The 11754-nt window shown below is 53.6% G+C and overlaps 1 protein-coding gene across 3 annotated transcripts in view; it reads right to left on the minus strand.

Moving 5' to 3' along the window:
• GRIN1 (glutamate ionotropic receptor NMDA type subunit 1) overlaps positions 1-11754 on the minus strand; it is a 29049-nt gene that overhangs the window by 7874 nt on the left and 9421 nt on the right. For 2 of the 3 annotated variants that reach the window (XM_010720718.3, XM_010720719.3), the window contains exons 3-18: positions 11450-11550; positions 10840-10961; positions 10206-10380; positions 8686-8830; positions 8509-8592; positions 7191-7326; positions 6771-6898; positions 6480-6644; positions 6270-6388; positions 5846-5958; positions 5250-5398; positions 4353-4510; positions 4025-4186; positions 3033-3142; positions 1949-2094; positions 145-396 (exon numbers count right to left, since the gene is read on the minus strand). In XM_010720718.3, the coding sequence (XP_010719020.1) occupies positions 145-396; positions 1949-2094; positions 3033-3142; positions 4025-4186; positions 4353-4510; positions 5250-5398; positions 5846-5958; positions 6270-6388; positions 6480-6644; positions 6771-6898; positions 7191-7326; positions 8509-8592; positions 8686-8830; positions 10206-10380; positions 10840-10961; positions 11450-11550 (2265 nt within the window). Of the gene's footprint in view, positions 1-144; positions 397-557; positions 600-1948; positions 2095-3032; positions 3143-4024; positions 4187-4352; positions 4511-5249; positions 5399-5845; positions 5959-6269; positions 6389-6479; positions 6645-6770; positions 6899-7190; positions 7327-8508; positions 8593-8685; positions 8831-10205; positions 10381-10839; positions 10962-11449; positions 11551-11754 lie in introns of all 3 variants that reach the window. The other variant, XM_010720720.1, reaches the window with a different exon arrangement.

The following is an 11754-nucleotide window of genomic DNA, read 5'->3' on the forward strand; positions in this document are numbered from 1 at the left end:
AAAAAAGAAAAAAAAAACGAAAAAAGAAAAGGAAAAGAAAGGGAGGAAGCAAAGCATATTAGCGCTATGATGTCATCAGGGTCAGGATGAACTCAAAGAGAAACAGAACTGAAAAATGTAGCCATTGGAGTTAGCGAGTCGGACCTGGTTGGCGCAGGCTGGGAGCACCAGCCGCCACGGTGCGGGGGCAGCGAGCCGTGGGGACCGGCCGCGCTCGGCGGCGGGCGCTGACAACGATTCCTCCCCAATTGCTTTCGTGCCAATGAGTGTGACCTTGCCGACGGGGGACGGAGTGACCAGGTCTGGCTCTGCTACCGCACGGGGGTAACCAAAATGTATCCCGCTGGTGCGTAGAGCATGCTCGGGGATACATTTGCTCCTCCTTCTCAGTTCTCTCTTTTGCGGACATGCACAAACGGAAAGGAAAGCAAGATGAATGGAATGAAATGTCTTTTTCTTCCATGGCATCTCAGGAAATAGCCATGGCAAAACTGTGATCCCAAAAACCATTATTTTTGTTTGTTTGTTTTAACAAATAAATCTTTCCACTTGCCTACCTTCTAGCAATGTACCAGATACTAGTGCTCTGACGTTTCCTCCTGTGGAAAAGTCTTACAATGTCAAACGGCTCTTTACCATGAGGCTGTTTATCCCCACAGGGCAGCATGCTTTTCTCACAGTCCCACAGACTCTGCCCAAGGACCCAGTGCAGTATTTTCTAGAAGGTTGGCAAGTGAAAAATGGCAGTGCAACTAGTGTGCTCTGTCCCAGCAGCCTTAACCCCGTCGCTGCTGCTGCTTTTTGGAAGCAAAGGAAAAAAATAAAAAAGAAGAAGAATAAATAATAATAAAAAAAGAAACGGCTCTTCCGAAACTCGTATCAGTGAACTGAACCCGGCGAGCTCTCAGGATGTAGCAGCCCGGCCTCGTGCTCCCCTCGCTGCCTTTGGGAAGATGACGTTCCTGAGCATCCCCCGCTGCTCCGTGGGGCACCCATCGTTGGGGGCTGTGTGCCTTTCACCACCCAAAGGACGCCTGGCGCTCTGAACGCAGACTTGCTTCCCCAAAGCGGGATACAGCCTGGAGGGTCCACGGAGAGCAGCCAGGTGGTCCTGGTGGTGAGGGCAGGGGAGGCTCGGGGACGTGCCCAGAGCTCGGTGCCAGCAGCAGGTATGTGGCTGCCCCGGGCTCCTCTCACCTGGGGTGCTACAGGGATGGGAGATTCTGGGGGCAGATGTCCTTGTCCCCAAGTGATAAGAGCACACACCGCCTCTCTTTTGGAATTGCTTCGGATGCGGCAGGGGTACTACAGCCCCAAGGGTGGGGAGGGAGGAGGAGGTGATGGAACTCTCCATTCCTGGAGCATTTCTGCACATGGGCAGCATGAGACTGCAGGGATGGGCAGCATGGGACTGCAGGGATGGGCAGCATGGGACCACGGGGATGAGATGCTCAGGGACCCAGGGCAGGGATACTAGAAGGCTTTGGGGCAGGGATGCTTGGGACCATGGGGAAGGGATGCTCAGGACTGCAGGGAAGGGATGCTTGGCAGTTGCAGGTGAACCCTCCCTTCCTCTGCTGGTGAGCGTGGTGGAGCATATCAGAGATCCTGCATGAGGAGCTGCCAGAAACGCAGCTCTGACACATGGTCCCCAGCAGAGCAAGGTCACTGTCCCCAGCACTGCCAAGGGCAAACCATGGCATTTGGACCAGGTCTCTGTCCTGGACAGAGATGGGTACGATACCTCCCAGGGAGGTGGCGTTGGCCGTGTGTGGCCCTGGGGACAAGCAGGGCCCCGCAGCTCACCAGCAGCCCAGTAACACCCAGGGGAGTTACTGGGGATGGGACAGGGGACCCCATGTTAATCCACAGCTCTGCATTCACTGATTTGGTGAAGGAATGGAAAACGCACCTGTTGGAGATTTGCTCTAAAAACGGTTTGTCCTACCTGCAGGTTTTTCCTCCACACATTAACGGCCGCAAACGCCAGCTGCATCTGCTTCCTCCGCGCATCCTTATGCCTTTTGTAAGCTATTTCTATGAATATTAAAAATATCCCGGCAACAATACCTCCAGCCACCAGCATAAACACACCTGAAATAAGTAGGAAAGTTACAGGGGGCAGTGGGAATTGCACCATGACACTTCATTTCCTCTGCATTGCGCTCAGCGCGAGTGGCATCTGCCAATCCCAGCCTCCCCACCTCCCCAGTCCCAGAGAGGCACCCACGGGGATGGGCATGGGGTGGTGGGTGTGGGGTGTCTGCATGGGCTCCTTGCAGTCAGGCACCGGAGCTGCTGCAGTGATGCTGTGGATGAGCATGTGTTGCTGGGGGCTGTACTGTGCACTGGGGGCAGATCTCGTTCCCAGGTCTGTTTGCAGCAGAAAATCCCAGCTTTGGTGCTGCTGCTTGGTGTGTTGGGAAACGGAGCATGCTCTGAGCTGCACTCAGCTTGCTGCAACCCTCAGAGGTAGGGATAGTTGGGGATGGCGAGGCAGCACAGCATTCTGAGTCTCAAGGAATAAAATGAAGTGCTCCATCCCACCCTCAGTGGTGCCCTCAGTAGGTGGACACTCCTAACCTTGCACTGTGCTGGCAGGGGGAAGAGAGACCACATGGGGGAACCAAGCAGGCCCAAGGAGAGGAAAACATGGCATCAACCATCACATCAGCCTTCAGCCCCACTGCAGCCAGCTCCCTTCTTTCCCCATCCCAAGTGCTGCTCCCCTCCCTTTGCACCCATTGCACCCCAGCAGCTGCAACTCAGCCAGACTGCAGAGAGGGGAGGGGAAGGACAGTCACAGCGGCCACTGGGTTGAGGAGGCTGCCCAGGGAAGGTGGAGAAAGCTTCGCAGAGCTGTTTTGGATGAGGTGGGATGGGAGCCCACCACAGCAGCCTCCCAGCGCTAGGAAAGCACAAACCCAGAAGAAGCAGAGCTTTGGCCCAGAAGGAGAGCTCAGGAGAGGAGAATGTCTTGAGTGAAAGCAGGCTACCCAGCGAAGAGGAAGAAAGAGGTTTGCAGAACAAACCTGCCATATTTTCAAAGGTGAGTGTTGCTGGGGCATTGCTACGGGAATCACACTCCTGATACCTCACCCAAGTCTTGTCCAAATCCTCCATGAAGCCGTTCTCGTGGGACCTGAAAGCACAAGGAGATGGGACAGTCACAGGAGACCTGGTGCAGGTGGCCGGGATGCAGGCCAGGATGCACACCCTCCGCCCTAGGACCCTGTGCATAACTGCAGCCTGCTGGCAAGCCTATGGATGATGAGTGTGCACAGGGTGTGAATGTGTTTGCACATGTGGCTTTTGTGCAAGGAGACAGGTCCCTTCTGTGAGACTGTATCCCAGCAAGATCCCCGCTGTGAGGTCTGGAACAGCCCAAGGGCACAGCTCTGGGATGGAGGCAGGACGGAGCGCACATCCCACCATGATGCTCCTGCCTCCTGTTCCTGACACATCCCCATGCCCCACTACTGTCCCAAGATGCCTAAAGCTCTGGGCTTTCCCTTCCTATATCAGAAGGGACCAAAGGGCTCCAGGCTTCACAGCCCCATCCCATCCGTCCTGCTGCCATCCTTCAGTATTACTCCCCCATAGGTGGGGTCTCAGGTCTCCTTATGTCACCCCAATCCTGCAGGTAGTTTCATCAACAGATCCTGAACAGACACTACATCTTCCCCTCCTTCCACTCTCTGGTTCCCATCCCCATCACCATAGTCACTTCTCTTCAATGAATGTAGCATTTCTAAACTAACACATGGAAATCCCTTTTTATCCATGAGACCAGGTGCCTTGCGGCACAGCATGCTGCAGACTAATGCTGATAGTAGAGCCTTGAGCTCTGGAGGGGACCTGAAGCATCTCTGCCTAGCAGGACCAGAGCAGAAAGAACAGCCCTGGAGAGATGAAGCCAGGGGATGTGGGGAGAAGTATGCCCCACAGGATGGTTTCAGTGCCTGACACGGAGCTACTTGCATACTAGCACACATGCAGTGTGGGGGCTGAGAGCTGTACGGACTTGAGGATGGCCAGTGAGACGTTCTGCTTCCATGGGCTGTCCTTGCGCATCCCAATCCCAAAGCCGGAGCGGAAGAAAAGTTCCCCTGTTGTCACCAGGTCACACTTCTGCGAGGCTTCAAACTCCAGCACTGCTGAGTCCCAGATGAAGGCGTGGAGCTTGCTGAACACCAAAGAGGACACTCGTTAGGGTGGGCAGCCTGGCTTGTCTGCTGCCACTGCAGGAGCAGCAAGAGGACTACCAGCTCTAAGTTAAGACCTATGCATGAGGATCAGCGTCCTGCTTGCTCCCCCCAGCCCCTGCCCAGCAAGGTGCAGGTGCCACTCACTTGTCTCGCACAGCCTGGATGGCTTCGGCTGCGCTCTCATAGTTGTGTTTCTCCATGTGCCGGTACATGGTGCTCAGCTCCACCTGCCGTCGGAAGTAGATGTCCACCGAGCTCTGCTTCACCGTGGCGTAAATGAACTTATCGGAGGGGTTGCGCAGCTGAAAGGCAATGGCAGAGCTCCTATTTCTTCTGTTCTACATCAACCAAACTGGCACACCCCAAAATTGTGTTTCCTGATTTCTCATCCCATTCAGCAATCTGTTTCCCAGGGAAGATCTCGATCACCTCAGTGGAGCTGCAGATGCCATAGGGGAGTGGATGCTGCAGTGCTCAGGATGGGACAGGGGATGCTCTGGGGCCACAGTGGTGGACAGTGGATGCTCTGTGACAGGGACTCCACGGCACTGAGGATGCAGGAACCCCCCCAGTGAAATGGGGCTGATGATGATGAGGGCAGAAGATGCTGTGAGGTGTGGGATGCAGTGGGCTGGCACTGCTGTGGAGTGCATTCCTGGCTGCTCGGATTGATAGGCTGTGGCTGTGTCCTTGCCAGAGCAGGAAATGGGTTTGAGTCATGATGGTATCTGCTGAGAGTATTGACTGCACCGCAGGGACAATTTCATTAGCTATAACTCATCCATAATGAATCGTTTCCTCGTTGGTTAGTGCAGGCTCTCCAGGAACTGGCAGCAGTTTGGCTGGCCTCGTGCTGTTTCTGGACAGGCTTTTTCTCTGCTGATCCCTGCCCGTGTATTTCCATCCCCACCCAGGCACAGACCCACATTAAATAGGGCTCTAGGTGCTACCAGCCACCAAACCAGGAGGTACACACTGGAGACATCGGCATCTCTGCCTAGAGATGGGCAGGGAAAGGGAATTGAAGCGAGAGATCATTACCCGGGGGTCATTGATGCCTGTAATTCTCTCCTCAGGACGATCCAACACCAGGAAGGCAGCCAGGTTGGCAGTATAGGAAGCCACAATGATCATAGCAAAGCCAGCCCACACCATGCCCAGAATACGAGCAGAGAAACTCCGGGGAGCACCTGGAAAGAGAGAGGAGAGCTCAGACTGGCACAACAAGAGCTTGACTTGCTCTTGTCGACCATCTCGCACGAGATGAATGGCATCTACAGATGTGCTCTATCCAACAGATGTGTGAAGATCTTTTGTGTTACCCAAACAAAGAAAAACATGCATTGAACCCTGCTGGATGAGTAACACCAGGAAAGGGAGCCCAGGAAGAACCTTTCCCATCACTGATGGTGAAGGCTGGCAGGACAGTCCACAGCAGCTATGCCAATAGTGTGCCACCCCCCCAGCAACCCAAGCACCCCTCCAAGGAAGTCTCAGGGGACAAGAGCTGTACTATTTTTCACTGCTCTCCCAGGGCACCGATAAGAGCATGTGGAAAGGAGCACAGGTCCCTCTTGGGTCCCGGTGGTCCATGACAGTGTTCAGGGCAGAGCAGATCATTGCCTGCTGCAACGCACCTTCTCCGATGCCGGAGTTCAGCAGGACTCCCCAGGAGAACCACATGGCTGAGGAGAGTGTCAGGGCATCTTCCTCCTCCTCCTCGCTGTTCACTTTGAACCGTCCAAATGGGCTGGAAAACAAGAGCAAGAGCTCTTCTGATGTCCCTTATCTTGTTTCTCCATGCCTTCTTCCATGCCCTAAGCACTCTGATGCAGCCTTACAGCACTCATCCCTGCAGACCACACTTGTACCCACACTGCTCTTCACTCCTGGCTGGCTCCACAGCCCATATGCCCCTCACACAGCCTTTCATGTCCCCTCTGCTGGCCTGCAATCATGTCTACCTCATGCTAGTGCTGCTCCTATCACATTTGTCTCCAGGATACAGAGACCATCTGTGTGACACCTTCCCTTCACCTGAGTGACCCATGAAGCACTCACCTGAATCGATCTAGAAGGTACAGCATCACTGCCACCACATGCACAGACAGCCCCACCAGCAGCCACAGTGTACTCTGGAAGGGCTGCATGAATGAATCCAGGGTGCTGCGGGGGATTTCCTAGCACAAAGGAGAGAGGCAGGCAGTGCTGACACCCACCGAGGCTGCACCCTGTCCACCCCACCCCTCCTACAAGCAGCCCAGTCCATACCTTCTTCACAAGGATGGTGAGACCCTGGTATTTGAAGGGCTTGGAGAACTCGATGTACTGTGCCCGCTCATTGTTGATGGTGAGGGGAGCTACAATCATATCCGCCTGGCCGCTCAGCAACTCCCCCATCATCCCATTCCACTCCTTCTTGTTGCTGTTGTTCACCTGCCAAAGATCCCGTGCAGGATCAGCCCCTGCCCCATCACTGGCCAGCTCTGCTCCGGAGAACGGCTTGGCCGTGTTTTGACACATGATGTGAAAGAAGTGATACCCCAAGCTGCCTATACTCACCCGCTCTTGGGTACCAAATTTACCATCAGCCACCAGATGAACCTCGTAGGTGAAGTTCATCACACCAGCCAGGCGGATGAGCAGGTCGATGCAGAAGCCGTAGCAACACAGTGCCACGGTGGGCCGGCCTGTGGGCAAGAGAAAATGGGGGGGACACGTGGAAGCAGCCATCTGCCAGGGATCCCATGCAGGAGCCATGGCTCTCCCCAGGGAAAGCAGCTACCTGTGTGGCTTTAGTTTCAAACCATACTGAGGCAGAGGGAATGGGAGCATGTCAGGAGACAGCAACATGGGTTGCAATCCCTCAAAGTAGCCTTGGAGACCACACAGAAGCGAGGCAGCAGGAAAGTCATCTGCTGGGGTCACAAATGTGCCGGGTGGGCTGGGGGTGCTGCTATGCTCACTGCCAGATGGAGTTACCTGGGATGGTCTCGTTGGGCCCTGTGCAAAAGACCTTTTTGACAGGGTCACCATTGATGGTGAATTCCTCCCTGCACGTCCCATCTGCTTGTGTGGGCTTCACATACACAAAGGGCTCTTGGTGAATCGTTACAATCTGTGGGGAAAGCACAAGTATCCAGTTGCCGCCATCCCCTTCCAGAGCTGTCCCCACCTGGATGGAGAGTGGGGCTGCCTTCTCCTGGCAAACATGGCCAGAGTGCCACAGTGCCATCCCCAGTCCTGCAGCAGGACCTGACTTCGGCATGGGGAGACATTCACCTGTCTTCTCTCCAAGATGAGGATCAAACAAGCCAGCCTTCGTCATGTGGAAATTTTTCCCTGTCCTCAAAGTCCTTCTCACCCATTGCCATAAGCGCAGGCTGATGAGAGTCACTGCACTGCTGGGATTCATGCCCTGGCCTGTGCTTTAGTCTCTACCATGTTGCCATGACCAAATGTGCGTCTTCCAGTCCTACCCAGGACATTCTTAGTAAAGCAGCATCCCAGTGCCTCTGCATCACCTTTGCAGGAGTACAGGCTCACAGCCAGGAGTGTGTGATTCACCCTGCCTGGACAGAAGGACTAGTGAAGAGGAGCACTGGCAAGACCAGCTTGCCCAGTCACCAAAGAGGCTCCAGAGAAAAGCATGGAGAGAAAGACAAGCAGAGCAGGCATGGAGGGACATTCCCCCTCTGCCATCTCCAGCTTTTGGCCATCGGCTGTTCACAGATTTCCTGAGCCCAGCTCTGCATCTGTCAGCCCACTTACTCCTTGTTAGCTTGTTTAGTCACCTTCTGAATGTATTTCCTTCTGATCTTCTGGCCTCAGCAGCAAAAGGCTCCAGATTGAAGCCTTGCATTGGCTGTATATGCTGCAATCCTGTGCCAAGTGCCCTCTGACTTCCATGCCATAAGGAACAGCAAGCACCTTCTACCTCCACTCTGTAGCTCTCTCTCATTTCCCATTTCCAACTGTCTCCTTCTCAACCAGAGGGCACCACACTTATAGCTGTGCTCCAGGAGGAAGCTGTGCTCTGCTCTGAACACTCTCTAGCACCTTTGCTAAGTGTCTCTGCTACGGCCTCTCTGGAGTGGAAGGTTCTGGCAGCTGCAGGGGCAGCAGCACAGAATCACAGAATCACAGAATGGCCAGGGTTGGAAGGGATCTCAAGCATCATGAATCTCCAACCCCCCTGCCACATGCAGGGCCACCAACTTCCCCATTTAATACCAGACCAGGCTGCCCAGGGCAGCAGGATGTGGATTAAGTCACAACACCTACTGCCATTTGTTGTTACCTTCAATTTGGTCGACATCTGATAGCCTTGAGGTTTCTCGGTTTCTCCCCCTGGCCAGATTATCTTCCGGTCGTTGGTCAAGACCTGTGATCAGTGCCAGAGGAAAGAGACAGACATGAGGCCATGGGTTGACACCAGCACACCTCAACCCACCTTCCTGTCCAGGCCTGTACGTACATTGCTACCGTTGTAAATCCCAACCTGGACCAGTTTGCGGTTCTGCAGGTTCATGATGCTGTAATTGGCAAACTTCCTGTCCCCGTCCTCATTGAATTCTACCCGTCCGGTGACACCCTCCGAATACTTGGAGGACATTAACACCCTACAAAGAGAAACACAGTGGGCCAACCTAAAAAACCTGCTGTGACTATTGGTAGATCTAAGAAGGGACCAGAAGTCTTTCTCTCAATTGCCTGACATTTTCATGTGCTCATTACCTTACATTATCTTTGATACCTATGATCCATTCATAGCTTGGTGGTCGTTGGTTCCTGATGGATGAGGTTAGTCTGAGTCATGTTTCCTAGATGCTACACTACTACATCTGTTGTCACTGTCCCCTCTTTTCTACCAGATCAGTTCCATTTTCCTATGGAATGATTTAGCCCAGTCTTCTGTACTGCAGAGATCTTTGGGGCACCCTGGGAGCTGCATCCATATCACAGTTCCTACTGCTTCTGTCTGCCACCAGACACCAAGCCACCTTACTAATGTCCTATGCACGCACATATACTACAAAGGGGATGACCAGCCCCCAAAACTGGAAAGATGGAAAAGACAGAATGGATGGGGCCACTTGCAATGTGCCATAGAGAACAACATCTAATGGCTCATGCCAAAGTTTGTATCATTGCAGGAGATGCTGGAAACCTTTCCAAAATAAGTTTCAGACTCTACAGGTCCCAGGCTTAACAGAACCCAGAGATACAGAAAGAGCATCCTACATAACACCATGACTGCAGAGAGCAACCCCCAGCATGGGACCCCACTGTTGGCACAAGGTGCCAGTCTGCATGCTGCAGAGAGCAGTCCTCCTGCACAGGGAACACAGGGAACCTCATGCAGAGGGAATTGCTATTTTTTCCAGATTCAGCCTGCAGAAGAGGCCTTTGTCTCTCCATCATCTGCAGAGGTGCAGCAAAAAATACTATGCAGCATAAAGATCAGGTTCTGGATACCACATGCAGCGCATCTCATTGCCCATGGCAGCGAGATCCAACATGTGTGCTCCAATCCTGTGCTATGTGACCTGATCTGCTGCCAAAAACATGGCTCCAGGATTTGCTACATCAGAGACCAGCCTGCCTTGTGGTCTTGTGCCCACACACTCTGCTAGTACTGTCAAATTACCCAGTGCTTGCAGCACTGAGATCTGATCTGACAGACAATCAATCCCCCTATCCTGATTTGGCAGAAAACCTGTTTCTCCTCTTTCCCAAACACTTCATTAAGATCCAGAAATGAGGAAAGCATCCTTCAATGGCCCTATGTCTCTTTTCATGGGCATCACCCCCAGCTTATCCCAGTTGTCCAAGCATTGCCCAGGAGATGCCCATGGGATGGCATGGACTGAAATGGTGCCAGGCACCAATGTGGTGGTGCCCTTGGGCAAGCCAAAGGCCTGTGTGTGAGCCTGTGGTCCCATCTTTTCAAGCTCTTTCCTCTTGAAAAAACGGCGTTCAGCCTTCCCCAGTTACCTCTTGAAAAGGGGCCCCGTCTTCCAGATGTTGGTGTTGCCCACACAGCCCCGTGGTGGGTCAGTGATGTTCTCCTTCTCAAACAAGTCGTGCACAGCCTGGGCCACCACTGCCACTGCATCGCTTATGTGGGCTGACTCATTTTTCCCATTGATGAGCTGCAAGCCGATGACTCCTGTAATGAGTAGAGGAACGGATCATCCCCACTAGGTTGTGGTGTTGCTCCCACATGTAGGGTTTGGGGCAAGTGAGCACGCTGATGTGGGACTTGGGACCCTTCAGAGGCAGTGGGGGAGCTGCATGAGCTTCAGTGCTGGGCTGGCATCACTGTGTCTGCCGAAGGGTGATGGGGTAGCACGGTGAGCCATTGACATCTGTGCTCCATGCTCCATGCACGCTCCCACTGCCCAAGCATTTCCTCAGGTGACAGTCATCCTCAAAGCACTTGACAGCTGGGTTTGGGGCATGGCAGGGCTCTCAGGCTGCTGCCACCCCCATTCAGACCCAGAAGAGCACAGTGGGATTCAACACATGCTTGGGACCACCATGGCATGGTATGACCCTGGACCACTTGCCCCAGCCCCAGACAGTCTTCTGGTCGGCAGCAGGGTGGATGCCTCTGGTGGGTGCCTACCATCAGGGGCGTAGCGCAGGGCATTGCCCGAAATCTCCCGTTCCCCCACCAGCCACACGTAGCCGGAGCCCGTCATATTGAGCATGGCTGCAGATCTGTACACTGTTGCCGCATCATCCTCACTGCAATGAGAAGAAGGGAATGGCAGTGTGGCTCTGGGTGCCAGATGGACCCCTTCATCCCATCTTCTACCCCTGGGAACCCTGCACAGCTCCCTCTGATCCGCTCTGACAGATGGTTCTCCTGGGCAATGGGTAACTCCACCATACATTGGGAGGCTTTCTTCCAGCTTCGTCTAACCCCACAGCACCCAGCAAATCTGGCCCATTCCTTATCACTCACCATCTATAAGAATGGGGCAATGAGACACCTTCCTTTGCAGGGAGCTCAGGATACATCACTGATAACACCTCACTGACGTCCAGGCACCTCTACCATGACCATGACTGCAGTGTATAGTACCTCCCCGGGATGTGGGACTTTATGTGGATTTTCTCCCATACTACCTAAAAATGACAACGTGCCCCAAATCTGCACGGACTCCAGTGCTGGGCAGAGTTGCAGGGGGGAAGTGAGGAAACTGGAGGAGTGAGGGCCCCACGGACCTTACCTGGCAGAGAGGATGATGACGCGAGCCTCCAGCTCTTTAGCCTCCAGCAGCAGCGATGTCACGTTTTTGGTCCCGGGGTCAAACTGCAGCACTTTCTCAGCCTGCGATTAGTGTGAGCAAAGCTGGTTAGTGCGGGAGACTGAGGACTGCTTGTGAGAGCCATGCTATCTAGAAAAGAGTCAAGAAAATTCATTAAACTGCACGAAAGTCTGCTAAATAAGATTGGTTACAGCTAGGTTTTTTCTTATTTTCTTTGCTTTTCTTTTCTTTCTTTTCTTTCTTTCCTTCCTTCCTTTCTCTTTTAA

The sequence above is a fragment of the Meleagris gallopavo genome, chromosome 19 (genome assembly GCF_000146605.3).
Source record: "Meleagris gallopavo isolate NT-WF06-2002-E0010 breed Aviagen turkey brand Nicholas breeding stock chromosome 19, Turkey_5.1, whole genome shotgun sequence".
NCBI lineage: Eukaryota > Metazoa > Chordata > Aves > Galliformes > Phasianidae > Meleagris > Meleagris gallopavo.